Source organism: Neofelis nebulosa, chromosome 14 (genome assembly GCF_028018385.1).
Source record: "Neofelis nebulosa isolate mNeoNeb1 chromosome 14, mNeoNeb1.pri, whole genome shotgun sequence".
NCBI classification, from domain to species: domain Eukaryota; kingdom Metazoa; phylum Chordata; class Mammalia; order Carnivora; family Felidae; genus Neofelis; species Neofelis nebulosa.
In genome coordinates, this window is record NC_080795.1 from 71,991,125 (window position 1) to 72,011,293 (window position 20,169).

The window sequence follows — 20,169 nt, forward strand, 5'->3', positions numbered from 1 at the left end:
TTTCTCCATGGTGAGATTCCCAGGGAAATGAGGTTGATAGAGCGGTGATCACTTAGGTATTCTGATCTCTACATGCACCCTCTTGGTACATCACCCCTTTTGCTTGGCAGAGACGAGGCAAATTTAGAGAAACAAAAAGCCCCAAAGTAATAGCTTCAGGACAGGTGCTTTGTAAAGGCTGTTACCACCAATATGATGGAAAAAGCCACTTGCTTAATAGAGCAATATGTTTGCTATTTAGAAGCTAACTTATTAATCGAAGTATTACATCATTATATTACTGCATTCTAGTTTTACTAAAATTCAATCATATTCCTTCTCGGGAAAAAGGGAAATAGAATTTTGTCTCTGCAGAAGGCAGCATGGCATGGCAGAAAGCGTCCAGAACCAGGATGGGACCATCCAGGCACATGGGTGGGGTTGGCCACCGTGCTTAAGTCCCTTCGCTTCCCAGGAGCTCACTCCCCTAAATGAAGATAATGATGAATGGTTGCCCTCCTACTTCATATGGCTTTCCAGAAAGATGATGTGCGTAATAATGCTTTGGAAAATGAAAAGCTCCGCAAAAACAAAAGTTATCTAATAGAACCATATGTTATTCAGGAATCCAGGAGGGATTCTTTCTGCCTGCTGATAAGAAAATCCAGCCAGAAAACACAGTGGTACATATGATAAATGGCTTGAAAGCGAAGGGAAACCCAGAAGAGAATTCAGATTAGTGTCGGATAAAAACCACAGACTGTGAACTAATACTGAGGGGCAGGGATAAGGAGAAGAGTTGGCAGCTCTTCCTTTTCCAAAGCGCTATTACACACATCATTTTGTTGGAAAGCCTTATGAAGTAGGAGGACAACCATTCATCTAGCAAAAGGGCAAGGTTCCTCACTGAAAAGGAGAGAATGCTTAATGAGAAGCATAACCAAAACACCAACGCTCTTCCCCCACCTCCAATAAGAGCACCACAAAACTCCCCACTCTGAAGAGTCTACGTTCTAAGTTAGCCTGACTGGTCTCAGGCACCTGAAAACCCACTGTACTTCCTACTCAAACCAGAAGTTACATGAAGCTTCCAAATTACTTTAATATCGTTCATATATTAACACTGGATACTTCAGATATACTTAATTCCCACCTTCCAAATAAGACATGTTCATATCTAGACACCAACTTCGGCAGGATTGTTAGAGTGAAAAAGATCAGCTAATACTCACGGTGTTTCGAGCATGACTCTGCATACGCTGGCCATGGTGCTTAGACAATCTGTGGTATTTTCTATTGGTAAATTTTTGTTCTGGAAAAGTATATAGAGAAAAAACAGTGAAATGATAGTTATTACTTAAGTATAATTTAAAATCCAGCACAATGTGGAAAACTGACAACTTTAGAATTTGGTTCCTACTCCTAATTTTTAAGAAAGCGTGCTAGATTCTAGGTACTGTTCTAAGCTCTAGGGATACGGCTAAAAGCTAGAGAACTAAGACCCTGTGCTCCTGAGAGTCACTTCCATTCTGGCTGAGTGGGAACAACCACTACATGCAGCCAGGGCCCCACAGGCCATGAGGTATGGGGAATTTATCCGAAGGACACTGGGAAGTCACCGGGAACACTTGAAGCAGAGGAAGAAAGGCATTGGGTTTTTGTTTTTTTTTTTTTCAAGATTACTGGGGCACCTGGGTGGCTCAGTCGGTTGAGCGTCCGACTTCGGCTCAGGTCATGATCTCGCGGTTCGTGAGTTTGAGCCCCATGTCAGGCTCTGTGCTGACATCTCAGAGCCTAAAGCCTGCTTCAGATTCTGTGTCTCCCTCTCTCTGCCCCTCCCCCAACTGTACTCTTGTCTCTCTCAAAAATAAATAGATATTAAAAAAAAAAATTAAAAAAAAAAAAAGATTACTTGGCTGTTCTTTGAAGAAAGGACCATCGTGGGGTCAGAGTGGAAAAAGTAAGGCCAGTAGGAACATGAATGCAGGTGACAGAGTGGTGGGCTGATGTGGAGAGGTAGAGGAGGACAGGGGCAAAGTTTTCAGATTCAGGATGTATTTTGGAGGAAGAGTCAACAAGACTATCTGATGGAAGAGACATAAGAGGTGAGATAAAGAAAGGAATTCAGGATGATAACCCCTAAGCCAGTTGCTTTTACAGTGCTACTCTCAAGACAGAAAAGACTGCAGAAAGGGCCGGGTTTGGCCACAGTAACACTGAGGTGTCACCTAGACATCCAGAGGGAAGCTGCCAACAGGCAGGTAGATGTGTATGCGTGTGCCTCGGGGAAGGGGCAGGACTCAGTGCACGCGCACAGAAGACGCACAGAAGACGGCAACGTGGTGAGGCCTGGACAGCTCACCCTGGCTGCTGACAGGACGTGTAACAACATAGAGAGTAACTGTCCAGGCAACACTTACCTCTGATACAAATTTTGTCGTGGCGTCACTTAAGGTTTTCAGCATTGGGGTTGCCTCAGCATAAAACAAAGACATTCGATTTGCCAATTCATTATTTACTTCATTTTCTCCTTCTGCCTGTGTGGAAAATAAGCACTTGATATCAGTTCATAAATTATTAAATATGATAACATTTATAAAAGAACCGAGGCAGAGTGACTGTTCCGCTAATGCTTGTTAAATTACTCTAATAAATACTCTTATATTTTAGACCCTCATGTGCATGTATATTTAAAAACAGATTAAAAATGGTATTAAGCAATTTTTCAAAAAGAGTAACCTCTCTTAAAATATTTTACATGACATCAAGCAACTAAATAAAACCTTGCTGGGCTGCTCCTGTAACAAGGAGTGGCTCTAAATGCCACGGGGGCAGGGAGATGGCGAGGGCACGGCCTGGCCTCCATCTCAGGAGCACACAAGTATCCACAACAATAAGCTGAGAGGCAATGACAAAAAAAGGAGGGGAGAGAAAGACTACGTCTGACCGGAAGAAACAAAAATGGATTCTGAAGAGGCAGCTCTTGCAGGTGAGGGCGGGCAGGTACGCGTGGTATTACAACCAGACAGGGGATGAGAGCATGTTTTCAAATGGCGTGGAGTGTAAGCCGGTGCACTGAGGGCAAGAAGGGGAGAAGGGGAAACGACTAGTGCAGAGTAAGGGTGGGGTGGAAAGCAGGGCTGGAGCCAGACTGCGGAGGACCTGAGCTGCTGGCCTAAGTTCCTAACTTTCTTCTGCACGTAACAGGGACCACTCAGTGCGCTAGAAGAAAGAACAACAATTAGGTCAATTTTCTAAAGCAAGTTGACAGATGATGGTGGGCAGAGTGTACCAAAAAAGAAAAAGACCACGGGTCAAAAGAAGGAGTTCTCCTGCTGGAGAATGACTGCCGGAGATGCGGAATGAGGCTCTCGACTGGGACAGAAGAACTACGAGATGAAAGGGGGGACGGGGGCGAGGAAGAGACTGGAAAGATATTTCACTTGATAACAACTGGATTTCCCTTTAATTACTGAGGGTGCAAGATGGCACCCTTGTATTTGGCCTCGAGTGGTAGCAGGATGGCTACAGCAGAGGGCTGGCTGGGTGTTACGTGATTTGATTGGATCTGATCTGACTTTACACGGTGGGTATGAAACAAACAGACGATAAGCTCAGCCTCACAGCAAGAACTGGTCTATGCAAAACCACACTGATGTAAAATAACAGAAGCTTCACGGAAGAGAAATCCTTCTTCCAACCAAGGGCCTTACAGCAGCCACTTCATAAAATTGTGATTCAATGAAAAGAGAGGAAGAAGAAAAAAAAAAAAAAAAATGATCTCCCTTGTCATTTTCTTTAACCTCTTAAGCCACTTACTGCTCCTTACACACTCACATGATCTTTCCTTACTAAGCTATCTAGTTAAGGCTGTAAGGCTGATCCTAGAAATTCTTCACACCAATTAGCACAATGTAGGTCCTCAAAATACCTAAAGAAAAAGATATTTTCTTTCTATTCAAGGTCTTACTTCTGGTAGTTGACTCCCTGGAGGTAGAAAAGGGTAAAGACAAGGAGAAATCGAGGGAAATCAAGCCTTAATAAACCAGAAGAGATGTTATACTAACCCAGGACCAGGCACAGAAGCGCTCATGGCCCACAACTCTGCTGACAACAGTACCCCTCCCATTCCAGGCCACCTTCTCTCCTGGATTCTTCCATGCTAAGACCATGGGGTCTCACAACCACTAATCCACAAAGTTTTTGTGCATTTAAAATGAAAATACACATGGGGGCCTGGCTGGCCGGGTCGGTGGAGCATACGACTCTTGATCTAGGGGCTGAGTTCAAGCCCCACATTGGGTGCAGAGATTACTGAAGAATAAAATCTTTAAATGAACGAGTAAATAAATAAGTAACATGAGAATACACAGAGAAATTTTGTAAGTATTACTATATGGACAAGGAGCAGTTCTATGAAGCAGGCGTAGGGATCTGAGGCGCTAGGTGAAGAGCAGGGAAGCACCACGCATGGGCTGCTACATCTTGCACTTTCCTCTCATACCTACAGTCGCCCATAGCTGGTTATTGACTATGTCATTAGCTTTAACTTGATCTGAGTGAATGAGCAAATAAACAAGCAAATAAGCGAATGCACTGAACAAGTAAATTAACGGCTCCCATTACCACCCCCCTGATTCAAAGCATTGACTTACTGGAACGTTATTAATCCTCATACGACTCAATGTTCTTCTGTAATAGCTGAAATCATTCTGTATGGCGGGATTTGTCATCTAGAGACATTTATGAAAGAAAAATGTATTATGTACGCTAAATGATAGTGTAAAAAATAAGTGAAAAAATCTAAATACAGCCTTAACTAGTTAAGTAACATTCCCTAATTTGTAAACAATTTAAGAACTAAAACTGGTATCATCCACGATAGCTTTTTGCACTTAAATTATGTAACACTGTACTTAAGTCCTTACAGAACATATAAACCCTGTAGACGGTTTTACAGTCGTGATCTGAATACTTCCCTTCTTTTCAATAATTTCAGGTAATACACTAAAAGGTTGTTTCCCAAAAACCAGTATTACCAAATAAACAAAAATAAGAAGAAATACTTAGGTACTTGTTTTGAATTATTACAATAAAAGTATGAATATATGGTCAACAGGGCAATCCTCAGACTAAAATCATACATATAAATCCTTTGTGCTCAAAGTATTAATAAAACAAAATCGTTTCCTATTATGCAATCGTTAAAGACTGTAGTTCGGAATCCACCTGCTCTATTTATCAGACGAGGTCCCTGAGGTCCTGGAAAGTCAAAGGGCCTGTCTCACATGTGGTCACTGTAACAGAGCCCACAGTGGAACTCGGGTCTCCTGAGACAAAAGCTAGTTCTTGTTTCTCCACACTCCCTCCCTCCAACAACGTGGAGGTCGGGTACACAGGGAAACAGAAAGACAGACAGACAGACAGATGAGGAAGACAAATGAAGGAAGGTAGGAAGGTAGGAAGGTAGGAAGAAAGGATCTTAACATTTTTATGTAAAAGGATGTTGAAGATAAACCAGGAATGAACAGAAAAGAAAAAAAAGAGTATTAGGAAAGGTCAACAGTATATGCTTCAAAGATATTTTTAAAAATGAAACTAAATGAAGACTGAGTATTGGGTAATTTGCTATTTGCTATGCATACAATGTATCAAAGATCTGCTACAACTTTTAAATCCAGTTCTCCAGGTTTTGCCAGGGGCCAAAGGACATCACGTAAACACTCAAACTAGGTCCCCAGGAGTCTCCTCCTACGCCCACGATTTCCATGCTGGCAGGGCCAGCATGGAGTCCTACCTTGAGTTCGTCGAACCGGAGCGTGAAGTGAAGAATCTCCGCAAACTGTTTGGCAAGAGCCTGCTCTCGCTCTAGATGCTGCGTGGGAGAGTACGGGGTACTGGTCAAGGCTCCCAGAAGGCCTCTTAGTGCTGCTTCTAAAGAAAGAAAGATTAAAACGTTAAGCTGTTTGGGGCGCCTGGGTGGCGCAGTCGGTTAAGCGTCCGACTTCAGCCAGGTCACGATCTCGCGTTCCGTGAGTTCGAGCCCCGCGTCGGGCTCTGGGCTGATGGCTCGGAGCCTGGAGCCTGCTTCCGATTCTGTGTCTCCCTCTCTCTCTGCCCCTCCCCCGTTCATGCTCTGTCTCTCTCTGTCCCAAAAATAAATAAAAAACGTTGGGAAAAAAAAAAAAAAAAACGTTAAGCTGTTTGTATCTCTCTGATTTTTATTTATTAAAAAGCAATTTATAAATGTTATGGCTTTAATTCCCCAAAAAATAAGGTCTCTTCAAAAGTCGTATTATCTATGTATAATCACTCAAACTGAAGAGTGTTCAGTAGAACAAATTGGTCCCTTAAAGGGACCAATTCAATTTTAGAATTCTGTAAACCCAAATGCAAAATAATGCAGAATGTGAGTCTCAATTAAACATCAGGATCGAACAGCAAATTCTGAACTATCTTCACCATTCTATACAGTGTTGATTTGTATGAACTGGTAACGGTTCTGAGTAACTCCTTCAGTGGCATAGTGTCCACACAGTCAAATCTCTACATGGCTGTGAATGAATGAGCAACTTCTCATACTTTGAATATGCTCCTTATTTATAAACACAGACTGCTTTCTGTCAGATACTGAAGGACATAAAGTATTTGGTTTAATAGTTAGGTCTCAGTGTCTTAAGAGTTAGGCAACTTAGGAACACAATGAAAATATTCTAAATTCATCCCATAAGTAAAACGGTCCCTTCAAAGTAAGTGCTCCTTTTGGAATGCCAGACTAATAAATGGTGTGTTTAAAAATGGTAATACTGGAGTGTCTGGGTGGCTCAGTCAGTTGAGCATCTGACTCTTGCTTTCGTCTCAGGTCGTGATTTCACAGTTTGTGGGTTTGAGTCCCACAGTGGGTTCCGTGCTGACACTGTGGAACCGGCTTGAGATTCTCATTCTCATTCTCTCTCTCAAAATAAATAAATAAACTTAAAAAAAAAAAAAAAAGGCAAAGAAATCAAGCAATTCATTTAAAGATTTCAGAATCAGAAAACAAAGCCAGATTCCAGGGGCATGTGAGTGGCTCAGTGGGTTAAGCATCCAACTTCGGCTCAGGTCACGATCTCACAGTCCGTGAGTTCGAGCCCGCGTCGGGCTCTGTGCTGACAGCTCAGAGCCTGGAGCCTGCTTCGGATTCTGTGTCTCCTTCTCCCCTCCCCCCACCCCCTCATTCTCTCTCTCTCTCTCTCAAAAATAAATTAAAACAACAGTAAAAACAATTCTTTTTAAAGAAAACAATGCCAGATTCTATTCTAAAAACACAGGAACTTATACTAGTAGATGGTGATCTGACATGAACAAATAAATATCAGATTAATAAGCAAATATTTATCAATAATAATAAATGTACATCAGATCATTAACCCTTAACTTAAAAATATATCAGCTGTACTACGTATGAAGACCTTACTAGGAACGAACATCCACACTGTGCACGTGACCCAGTCTCTCACTGACCTGTCACCATCAACTAGGACATGAGCATCATAGATGGGTACACTCAGTTTCAAAGCAGTTAGACCCCCAAGAGTTCGGATAGTTAATGCCAGATGTTTTGGACTCTACAGCCCTATTCTTTTCAGCATAATACATAATAAACTGTCTCTCAAACGAAGCAACATTGTATCTATCCTCTGTAACCTTATAAAATATGAATCTATGGATTACGACACAGGAGATACTTATGTATTATGTGCTGGTACTGAGCTAGCCATTACACAGACATTATCTGTCATCTACACAGTAACTCCAAATGACAGCTCTTATCCTTTTTTTATAGCAGGTCAGAAAACGTATGGACTGTCTACTGTGTGTCAAGCCCTGAGGATACAGAGATACAGAGGCAGACGTGTTCCCTACGCCCACATGGAGCGTGACTATACAGAGAAGACACATTATTACGGTTGTGACGTGTGTTATCAAGCACATGATACCAAAGAAAAATATAGAAACGGGACCTCACCTAGTTGAAGGTTCAGGAAAAGACCTCTCTGAGTAAGTGACATTTGGGCTGAGACTTAGGTGTGCACCAAGGATGAATGAGAGTTTGCTAATAGGGCAGTGAGCCAGATGCTAGGCTGAGAAGAGCAAGATATAGCAGAAGAAGTACAAGAGGACCAGTACAGGTAGAAAAGAGCACCGGGAGGAGAGTAACCCCGGACCAAAGTAAGATGCATATGATTTGTGTGCCAGATCAGGCATTCTGGTCTTGTCACCCTAATGTCCCTGGAAAGACTACTTAAGCAGAGTAGTGACATCATCAGATTGACATTCATAAAAACACCACTTCATCTGGGCTGTGTGCAGAACTGAACTGGAGGAGTATGGCTGGCTTACAGAAGTGCATGAGTGCATGTGAAGGTCAATTAAGGAAAACATAGTTTAGCCATTTTGAAAAATGGGTTACTCATCTCCCAGAATTCATTCCATCTGTCAGTATCAATGTAAGTTAAGTGGAAAGCAAGGTTTGAAAGATATGAGAACAGTATAAACTTAAAAAAAAAAACACACACAAACACCAATACTGTTATAGGCTGTTAAAGAAAAAAAGAAAATTGCATTTCCTAGATTTTATCAAGTCTCAGGGTTAATTTAGCATTCAAAGTGCTCTACACTATGGGGGATGGCAGACCTTTCCCCCAAGGAGTAGAGTCCAGTCACTTGGCTGGGTTGGGATGGCCAGGAACCATGCCGGAGGACTTCTGTCCTTAAATGGCTGGAGTCCTCAATGGCAAATCTATGAAATAAAAAGTCATCTCAAGATGATGGCACTGCTTATCTGCCTCTGAGGCACCTAGACCAGCCTCTCATCTTGGAGGGCCTCTGTGGACACAAAAGAGTCGTGCTAGCCCACACTGCTGTGTGTCAACAGAGGAATCAGAGACAGAAGATCCCAAAAGGTGGTTCAGGTTTCTGGCTGAGTTGTAAAGAAAGGGAGGTCAAGGAAGAAAGGATGTAGGGATCAGTCTCCCTGGTGCAGCTCCTAAAACAAAACCACGTGATTATGATCCTCAGAAAAGGTAGGTGACAAGACGAAGTTAATAGACTACTAAGCCCTCAATTCTGGAAGAAATTAACTGGTAGATCAGTGCACAAGTCCAAGCTATATAAGAAGGCTGCAAGCAAGAGATCAACTGGGAGAAATGACAAAGACAGAGTAGTCCACAAGGTAGAACAGTAAGGGGAAATAACTGGATGCCTTGGAGCGGGAGGCCTCTGTGGAAAGTTCCCCTTTAGAAACAAGCATTTATTCCCACTGCTGCCATCCACACCTCTAACAAAGATTTGTCTGAGAACTTAAAATTCTCAGAAGACAACACCAAAGATGTGGACTGTGGGTGACTGAACATAGCCAAGAAACATGGCCACACTCACTGCGGGCAATCCAGCCCAGTGAAAACGAGCAACATATTGGAAAGAGCTACTCATTATGACCCCAGGAGATGGTCCCCATAACAAGCCCTTGGAACAGGAGGAAGACGAAAGAAAGACAAAGCAGTCTGTTCACTGTCTGATCATCCTACAACCTTCCCTGAGGTGGCTGCCTCAACTGGGAAGGCCTTAGACTGAAACAAGCAAGTCCAGGCATTTCCCAGGCCAGAAGGTTAGCCTTGTCAACAAAAGTCAGTTATCTTCCAAATCAGGCAAGTGATCGCTTCCCTGTCTCCCTACAAACATGCCAGCTGGCAAGGGATCAGGGTCCCTCTTCTGGAGTACACACCACAGTGTATCTGTGGTGCTCAGGCCAAGCAACCTTCTCCTTGGGACTGCAAGATTCTGAAGGATCATGTGTATCATGACAGTTATGTGCTGCTTTGTGGGCTATCTGTAACATTTATCCTCAGCTGTGGCTCAAGTAGGAAGAGAAGAGACAAAAGGTTTAGTGAATATAAACCAGAGGGCTCACCAGACTCGAGGTCCAGCCAGGATCCTGAAGCCCAGAGAACTTAAGTCATGTGGTCAAGACCACACAACTGATATGTGGCAAACATCAGATTTCAAACAGGAAGCTATGCCTCCAAAGCCTAAAATCCATTATTATTGCTTCCCCTAAATACTCAACACACACTTGATATATCAGATGTGTCTATTCATTAATTAATCGTTTACTCACTCAACAAACACAGAGTTCCTATCATACGTAAATAAGGACATGCTTCGGTCAGCAAGGAAACTGGAAACATTACTAACCAGGTTACTGGCCAAGAGATGAGGAGTAAACCATCCCATATTAAATGTGTACTTCGCTCATAACTTCACAGAAGCTGCTAGAGCAATAAAAGCTCCAGGCTCCCACATGACAGTACAAAAAATGACAGCCTCTTACTACTACGTATGTTGCAACATCCCTCTACTGAAATGGAACACACACTACTAGCCTGATTTAATTCCAACAGTTAAAACATAAGAGAACACGTAAGCCTCACTGGTTTGGCCTCTTTTACAATTATTCTTTTTTTAGTGGCAAATGCTGAGACCAAGAGGAGCCTGAGTAGGCCTGAGCACCATACAGCAGTGAAACTACAAAGGCAGGGACGAACTACCAGCACAAGAAAAACTCTAAATATGAAGGAGTCAAGATAATCCCGATTAAAAAGACAAGTTCTCAAAAAATAAAAACAAATAAAAGATTTAGGTTCTCTGGCGTTACAAAACTACGGACCGTTTGGTGTTTGGACAAAAGGTCAGGCAGTATGAAAGAACTATTGGTCACGCTTGAGAAAAGAAGTTACATTCTTCTTTCCAATAAGAAAGAAAATTTATACCAACACTTCTATCTCAATTATTATTTCTGTGTGCATTAAACAGTCTGTACTTCATCTAAGGAAAAACAGCAATTCTCTTGCTTTTTAAAACACTTAGCCATTTTTTAAAAAATTGAGCTTCAACTTTCAAGCAGTTGGCGGACACAGTGGCCGAGTAGCCAACGCGAAGGTACAGAGAGCAAGATATAAATTACCAGGAAGTGCCAGGGACCTACTGCAAGCTGGAAAGCACAGCCCTAAACTAGCGAACACAGAGATCGCTCCAGCTGACTGAGATGCAGACTGACCGATTCTTGCCTCAGCTACTGGTTTTTCCCAAGGCAACTGGAGATTTAAAAACAACAGCAACAACAACAACAACAAAACACAGAACCCAAGTAATTACCATTTTTGCTCCTGGCCACTTATGTCTTTCAAATCATTCCAGCAGCTATAACTAAATCTTCCCTGCTCTGCCTCCTCTCTCTCCAAGAAACCGGGACTCCGATTTTGCTTACTTACTGAATGGAAGGCACAATTCTGACCTCTGAATAATTTTTCCCAAGCAAGGGAGAAAGCGAATGATTTCCGATGCTTTCCCCTAGGTAACTCTGGGCATCTCATCAGCTTCCTATTTCTTATGCTGTACACTTTTAGAAACATGAACTGATCATAAGCAGCAATGATTTTAAGAACACAAAAACCTAAATAACCCAAAGGGCCTGAGGATTAGTTCCCACTTATGGGAAAGGATTTGCTGTAGGGAGAAATTCTACCAAGTGGTTTCTCATACTAGGATGCTTTAGGCTACACAAAATTCAGACATTTTCCTTGTGGAAGTTATAATTTGTGGAGGGAAATGGCCTACATAAATTAAAGAGCTGAGTTGACAGGGATGAGATCATGCTGTAATCTTACAGTCTAACAAGACTGCTGTACCTACGTAGCAAACAAATTCAGTGACGTGAACATAAAATACTACATAATTCCTTATTAATAAACGTCTTTTTCACTAGGGAAGTCATAATTACAAAACTTTCAACTTACCTAACCTCTGAGAAAATTCATAAAATTTCTTTAATTTGCCTACTAGTGGAACAACCGCGCCCCAAGCCTTCTCCTGCAACTTCTCATCTGCTGGATGCTGGATCGCCTTCAAAATCCAAAGAATAAAAATAGTTAGATCTTTAAAAATCACAACGATCTTATTTTCACATGAAAATACACGTTTCAGGAAACAGAGGAAGCCCTGGTATACGCGATAAAATAGGACCAGTCTTTCAAACCATTAGGCAATCTTTCTTGAATACAGAGGGTTACTCTCAAAGAAATGTATTTTCTTGCTTTCATCTTTCTTTTGCTTACAGGTGCTTTTCCTAATCCTCTATGGAACTTAATGCTTTTTTCAACAATCTGGCTTGCTCTCTCCAACGTCTTCAAACAAGCTAAACACACTATCTGAAAGTTGAAACTCATAATCAAGATGGCGGGTATGGCGGGGAGGCCCTTCTTATAAACACTATCAGGAGGTACTGACATGTTTAGATTTCCCCAAGGCACGAGTACTCTGACTCCATCCACACTAAACTGAAAAACAAGAAAGCAAAATAAAATGGAAACCAGAGAGATTTACGGAATGCTCTGAATAAGCTACAAACTAAATAAACAGGCCATGTATTATTTACACAGTGTACTTTATCTGCTTGCCACTATATTCAAATTTTCTTGATTTAAAAAAAAAAAAAAATTTTTTTTTAACATTTATTTTTGAAAGACAGAGCATGAGCAGGGGAGGGACAGAGAGAGAAGGAGACACAGAATCCGAAGCCGACTCCAGGCTCTAAGCTGTCAGCACAGAGCCCAATGCTGGGCTTGAACCCACAAACGGTAAGACCATGACCTGAGCCAAAGTCGGATGCTCAACGGACTGAGCGACCCAGGCGTCCCTTGATTTTTTAAATACAAAATGTTTTTAAATGATATTCAAACACGACAGGATTCTGAAGTGAATCCTATTTATGTGACTACCTAGAAATATTTGAAGGAAATCTGACATTCCACGTTAACAATACTGATTTCACGTTAATAGGAATATTCCAAAAGGACTGTGATACTACTCTCACATATATGAGGAAGTTCTATAAGCCTCGAGCCCCATCTTAGCAATGTTTTGTATCAAGTGGTACAACTTTACTGTTCAAGAAATAAGCAAACAGATAAAAATTAAAAGTTGTTTTTCTTCTGTTGAGAAGCCTATCTAACTTTTCTTGCAAGGATCTAAAAATTATTTTCAAAATATTAAACTCATTCTCATAATATCAAAACACACAGGCAAACGTCACCCACTTTCACAACTGAGGGAGTTAAAGACTTCCCCTGACCCTGTCCTGCCTGGATTTAGAAGTGGAGCCTGGCTGCTCTTTTAGGACAACATGTTATGGTTCTCGTAATTCTGATTCCTTCTCCTTTCACATGGTTTCACTGCTGTTAGGCAACATTTTTGGTACAGCACCCAGTACGGCCCAACACAGAGAAGGACACTTTGTAAATGGCAATGGTGAGACTGTCATGTAGCGGATATTATAACTCTCATTTTCAGAATTGTTAAAACTGGTATAGATATATCAAAACATTAGCGGAGAGCTCTTATTTCCCTCTCTAATAGTGGTTTACCCTGGAGAATAGGCTTTGTGTATTTAACAGAGTCTACATTAAATCAAATTTTATTCTGTTTCAGTCATGTTTAATAAAATACTATTTAAGCAAAGATATATCTAACTCCACATCCTCAGTATAGGTTTTTACATTTCACCTTCCACTTTAATACTCCTGCACCAGATACTCACATTGCAGAAAATATTATCTGAAAGACTAAGTTATCTGGTGCAAGAGTACAAATAATTTTGATAGATCTTATTTTTACACACTGCCAAACAGACCTCCAAAAAGGCATTTTATAATAGCACTTGCATTAAGACTCCTGTTCCTTCGTAAACCAACCAGTACTGAGCTTTAAAAAACTTAGCATCATATACAATAAAACTGCTTGAGAGCAGTATGCATTATCAGTAAATGTGAACATTTTTCTATAGACTGTGCTCTTTTATAGGTAGAATAGTTGTTTATTTAAGTCTTCATATTGACAGTTACCTAGTTACATCTGTTCTTTGTATATTTGTATATTGGTACAATCAGCTTTTATTTGTACCTTCCTTTCTTAAATTGTTTTTCTATTATTCAGAAATACATTCTGCTTATAGACTTAAACCCAAACATCAATATGCATTCCTCAGTGAAAATTTCTTCAAATGCCTGAATGGTTAAACACTTAGCCTAAATCTACAGATTTAAATGCTGTTTTTAAGAGTTTTCTAGCTTACATATTTTATATCTACTTACTTATTTCTCTGTCCTTACTTCCTTTACCAAGGAATGAAATGAAGGTACCTTTGTACTAAGTCTAAAGGCCTGGTCAGGTGAATTTCTTACCATTACTGGTTATTCTCCCCTTTTCTTTTTACCATTCTTCAAGTGTTATTCTTCTATATAAACTTTTTTCTTTTTTCTTTTTTTTTTTTTAACTTTGCAACATTTATCTACTTTCCCACCTGACCAATCATGGGATGCCACAAGTGCACTGAACGTGGGTTCGGCACTGAACTGAGTGACTATAATGTCTTATGGAGAACCCCAACCTTTGGTCACAGCATTTAGGGCTCCTGGTTTCACATCCCCACAAGTTCTCTTTGAAATGGCTTACATAGAAGCTTTTCTATCATTTTACCCTCTTCCAAAAAATTACAACTGCATTCAGTTAAGTTGACATATACATTACAATAAGTCAATATAAAGACTCTGGGGGGAAAAAAACTTTCATTGTAGTGAGCCTTTCCACACAGAAGCAGAGTAACCCTTCACTTGGCAAGTTTAAAAAAAAAAAAAAAAATCCTAAGGGTTTTAACCTTAAAAACAGGTAATGGTCTGTATTAAATAGGTAATGGTCTGTATCTCTATAGCAAATGAGATGTTTTTTCTTTATTGTTCATAGGTGACAACTGTAACCAGCTGATCAGAATTCAATCATAAAACAAACTTTTAAGAAATCTAATGATATAATACTGAACAATTAAAAATAATCTGTAGCACTAATAATCAACAAGGAGAAACATTTTTAGAGCAACTTGTGAACTGTTGTGACCTATAGGGAAGAAATTAATTTCTCATTAGTTAATTTAAGATCATGTTTAATCATTTGAACATTTCATAAATGTTTGATTTTTCAAAATATGTTCAAATGTTTAGAACTTGAATTTCACAGAAATGGTTACATGCCTTCACTTATTGAAATCTTAAGGTTTCACTTAAGCTAATGAAATTGGCGAGATTAGTCTAAGCTTTTGTATTTCTTTCTTCAACAGTTACTAACTGCTTACTAAGCACTGTTAGGTGCTGATGACACAAAAATTAGTAAGAAACCAGGTTTATCCTCCTCAAGCTGGAGGTGGTAGTGGAGTCATAAACTTTACGTTTCAATGGTCTTTTCAAAAAGAAACGATTACCATGAAAGAAACGTGTGCACAGCACTAGGGCAACAGAGTAAGGGGGAAGTAACTGCTGGGATGTGAAGGAAGGAAAGTGTACAGGTGCAAGACGTTCAGGCAACAACAGTCCAGTGCATGAGAGGTAAAAAAAAAACAGAATTCACGTTAATCTGTAATTTCCCTCAGCTAATGATATTACCAACAGCTAATCTAAACCAGAAACCCTGGAATCACTTGTAACCCCCCTTTCTCCCTCATATTAACCATCCAAACGCCAAAAACCTGTGGCCCCTTAGCCCGAAACATTTCTTGAATTGTTTTCTGGTGCCTGCATTTAATTCTGCCTTCACTAACACTCCAAGTATCATTAGACGAATGGAGTTGGATGTGGACCGTCAACCCAGCGTCAGACTGCTCCTTGACAACCTCTGTGCACTGTTGGTTATACCCAAGAATAACAGAAGCAGAAGGGTGGGAAAAAATGAAGAAACAGAGCTATGTCTTCAAGAAATACAGATAAGGGCCCAGAGGCCAGGGAGTTTCTTTGGGTGGTACAGGGCACCTGATTATGTGTATACTCTGATGGGAAGAAGTCAAGCAGAAACCAGAAACACAAAAGATCTAATTAAGAGAAGGAATCATTAATAAAGTTCCAAGAGGAGGACGCAGAACAAAGGCAGAGAAATAAATCTTGGTAACAAGTAGAGACACAGCTTCTTCAGAGAAACAGAAGTGGAGTAAGAGATAGATGGATAGAAACCTAGATAAGTTCAGAGGCTCACGAGAAGCAAGCTGAGACCACACCAAATATTTGCTTCATGGTGTGAAGTCATCAGACAGAGCTGGGGGAGTCCAGACCACAAGGATGATAGCAGCTTTCTCCTAAGAAGCATGGGAGGAAGGAAAAAAACAGACCGGCAGGACAAAAGGCCACAGAAAGTTACATTCTCTCCTCTTCTCAAAAAGAAAAGTATAAATAGTCCCCATTGGATACTGTAAATTTCAGGTGGAAGAGCAACCAAAAAATAAACAAAATTTTAATATACAGAAATTATGTATTTATACAACATTGTTTTCCTTTTTACCCTTGTATCAATACAACCACTTTTGAAATAATGCAAGTGATCTTCCTTTAAATGTAACACTTAATATGCAATAGAGAATTTGAAAGTATATGCAAAACAACAGAGATTAAGAAGAGGGACTTAGTGAATTTTAGTTTATCGGAAAATGTCTCAACATGCTTTACCTCTCGTATTTCATGGCCAGCTCCTCTGTATGACTGCAGATCTTCCAAGATACCTTCTGCATCTTTTAATACTACATTCACCTGATTATAAATTTCCTTCTCAGACTCTGTAGGCTGGGCATCTAAATAGCAGGAAAGCACAAAAAAATTTACAGTCACATGATTTTTTTTTTTTTTAGTACATGTATAACTCTAAACAATGAAGAATCTCAATTTCTAAAGATGCCTAACATTTTATTCAATGTTAACTTCACACTTCTTAGAAAAGACTGGTAATTTTTTCATACTTCTACATTTGAATAATTAGCCTCAAGTTTGTAAATATCACAAAGGAGCAAGGAAACATCAAACATTATTATTTAAAGTTACAAATCATGGCTTGGTATATATCGTAATCATTACCGATGACTGTGAATGCATGAATAATGATTTACTTTAATCCAACAGAAATGCAAGGTCTACTAATATATCTTGTTCATCTCCAGCTTAAGACTCCCAACTATTTTCCTACAAAGTTCATTTTAATGACTAAGTTTTGATATGAAAAATTAAAAACTATTTTAAAAGAATAGTAGTTAGATGCTCTCCTTTTCTACAGACCACTTTAAATTCTGTGCCAATGAACTTCTGTGCTGATGAGCACAAGGTCAAGAGTCCTGTGCAGAGGAGTTCAACTTATGACATTGCTCCAGAACGAGTAGGCTGCTGAAAACCAAACACTTTCAGCTGCAAGGCTGTTATTGAAATTTTGAAATACGAAATCAAAAGCTGACTCCCCCCATTCTTGGGGCTGAGTGAGAGAAAAATGAAGGGAGAATTACAGTCATAAAAAGCATAATCAGGAACACAAACATATGGGCATTTCCACCACCTGTGGTGTCAGCCACAGAACATATGCTAATAGATGACTAAATCTGGATTTCTCTCTGCTAACCTCGAGGTAACAGAAATCCTGTTTTTAATAACTTGGTCATTTGTTTCTCTAAGGAGGAATAAATCTTTTTAATACTTGGTGGGGTTTTTTTGTTTGTTTGTTTGTTTTTTGCTTGGAGAAAAATGGGCAATCTGTGAAACTGAGTTTCTCATAAATCATTCCAATTAGACCATGTTCAATGCTACAGTTAAGGCATGAAGCACTGAAAATGATAAACACCGTGATTAACATGTTTTAGAGAGGAACTGTGCTGGCTGAATTTCTCCACACAAACATTTTTCTTCCGGGGAAAGGGGAGGCAGACCAAATTGATAGTATGAATGGAGAGCATTTCTGAGAACTCCCTTTTGTCTACCACTTGTGAAACTACTACTTAGACTTCTCTGCACCCACTTCACCTCCCCACAAATATACAATGTCTTTCTTTCTTTCCTTAGAAAAGTTAAAGAAACTTAGTTCACACTTAAAACTAGGGAGTCCACATGCCCAATAACTGTAACGTATTTATTTTGCACATGGGCAAGTCAGAATTCAATTCCACCTCTTAAAACCTGCCAACTAGTCAAAATACACCAGTTTTTTTTTAAATCAATAGAGTATCAAATTTTAACTTCAACATACTCAAAAAGTACAGCAACAATAATAGAGTATCATTCACGTGCAAAGCTAACTTAAGAATTTGCGTTCTCATATCTTGCCTTATTTTCCAAATCTCCTCTAAAAAATCATCTACTTTTTTAATAAAAATACTGTGACAAAATAGTTACACAAGAGGAGCCAAATTAAAAATACTCTGTGTACAAAGTCATAGAGGGATTACTAGGAGCAAATACTGATATTGCAGCTGAATGGTTTTTTTAAAAATCAGGGTTGGTCATTTAGCTGAAGTAATTTTCACATTTAGCCAGACCATAATCTCCAAAGTAACAGACACACACTTAAAAAAAAAAAAAGCACACCTCACAACTTTTATACTTACACCAGATGCAATAGGGAAAAATACTTTTCTTACATGCAAAACAGCAGTGTTATACTTTTTCATATGGAATTGTGAAACCACAGACATAACATCAATAGTAGACACAGATCATCATTTTACTTCATGAAGTGGGAATTCATGACAAAGGACAATATTTTGACTGTTATATATCAAAAGAGATTTGTCAAGTTTGAAAATACTGAACTGTATTTTTGGTATGGTGACTAGAAGTTAACAGAAAAATGTAACACTGAGACTTACATACAAAAGAAACATTATCAAGTAGATTTAAGTAGACCTTGGAAGTGGTTAATAATTATTAAAAGTTTAGTAAGTACCAAGAAATTTAAAAATAAAGGAGAAGATTCCAGTTCCCCCTAAGGGTGGAAAAAATACCCAGCACCACACTGATTAAACACTGTTTAGACTATCACAGGAAAGTCACATTTATAATTTTGAAAGCTGCTGCAGACTGCTGTAGATATGAAGACAAACAAAATAGCAGACAGGTAATAAGCACCACGTTACTGATAGCAAGTCATGCAAAAAGGTGGGAGAAAGACTATAAAAATAAAGCTTTTTTTCAAAAAATGGTATCATATAATGCAACCAAGACTTGTCACTTTGATTTTTCATGGCAAAGAATGAAACACTGTATTACCTAGAGAAAAATCTACCACTTAACCAGCTAACAAAAGGACAAAATAAAGTATCAACTACTGGGAGTAGGAGTAGTGATCAGTCACCAGGCTAAGTTTTAAAAGGCTGTTCAAGGGAATGGAAAGCATGTTTTAGTCGCTCTCATTGTTTGCAGGTAAAATTAAGTATTGCAACAATTTTGTACCACTTTCCTATTAAGGAGTCACTGAAAATAACTGCTGAAACTCGATCTGTTCTGGGACAAAGGGGGCAAAGAGCAGCTATAGAAGAAAAATAACAAAAAGCAAATCGCGTAAAAATTGCAACTGTGACACGGAGTCGTTCTGCTTTGGTCTTGCCCTCAATCATGCGGTAATATTTACGATCTGTCTCCAGAAGTCTCATCGAGGCAGGGACCTCAGTGCACAGTGCATACACTGTATACAGCAGGTAAACTCAGTACCCAGCAGATTTTCTGTAACACGTATTTGGTGAAAGAATGAGAAGGTACAGAGATATAAATACACCTCCAGCATAAGTTAAAGGAAGCTATAATGCATTTTTACCTCTGTACAAATATAATCCTACATCATTTTAGAAAAATAAATCTAAAAAAATGCCAGAATAAAGATATCCCAAAATACAGGGCAAAAGCAACTGAAAATATGCAAGAGGTAAAATGGGAAAATAAAGTTAGACTACAAGAGTGGGTATCAGTAGTTTTACAAGATTGCGGGGGACAAGTCACACAAAAGACACGAGAATTAGAGGAAATGTATGACTAAATGGAAAGGCACTTTAACAAAGAATCAGAGAAAGTAAGACTCTACTCCTCATTTATAAGCCACCACCTGTTTACTCTATTTTGGTCTACCTGGAGATAAGTAAATCGAGTTAAGTAACAAATACTAAACTTCTACCATTTATAAAGCATTATGTGAAGGTTGGAGAGGGACATAAAAATAAATAAAAGACCCTCTTCTCCCGAGAACCACAATTTAATGAATATATACAGTGGTTATTCAGGCTAAAGATCTGTCATTAGAAACAGCTCTTAA

General features: G+C 39.5%; 1 protein-coding gene across 16 annotated transcripts in view; it reads right to left on the bottom strand.

Annotated features, from left to right (window-relative positions):
• The window catches only part of CYRIB (CYFIP related Rac1 interactor B), a 148,948-nt gene that overhangs the window by 8,001 nt on the left and 120,778 nt on the right, over window positions 1-20,169 (bottom strand). For 14 of the 16 annotated variants that reach the window (XM_058699069.1, XM_058699073.1, XM_058699079.1 and 11 more), the window contains 6 exons: window positions 16,560-16,681; window positions 11,817-11,922; window positions 5,777-5,913; window positions 4,635-4,712; window positions 2,400-2,516; window positions 1,212-1,291 (listed from right to left, as the gene is read on the bottom strand). In XM_058699069.1, coding sequence (XP_058555052.1) covers window positions 1,212-1,291; window positions 2,400-2,516; window positions 4,635-4,712; window positions 5,777-5,913; window positions 11,817-11,922; window positions 16,560-16,681 — 640 coding nt within the window. The remainder of the gene's footprint in view (window positions 1-1,211; window positions 1,292-2,399; window positions 2,517-4,634; window positions 4,713-5,776; window positions 5,914-11,816; window positions 11,923-16,559; window positions 16,682-20,169) is intronic. The other 2 variants (XM_058699082.1, XM_058699084.1) reach the window with 1 other exon arrangement.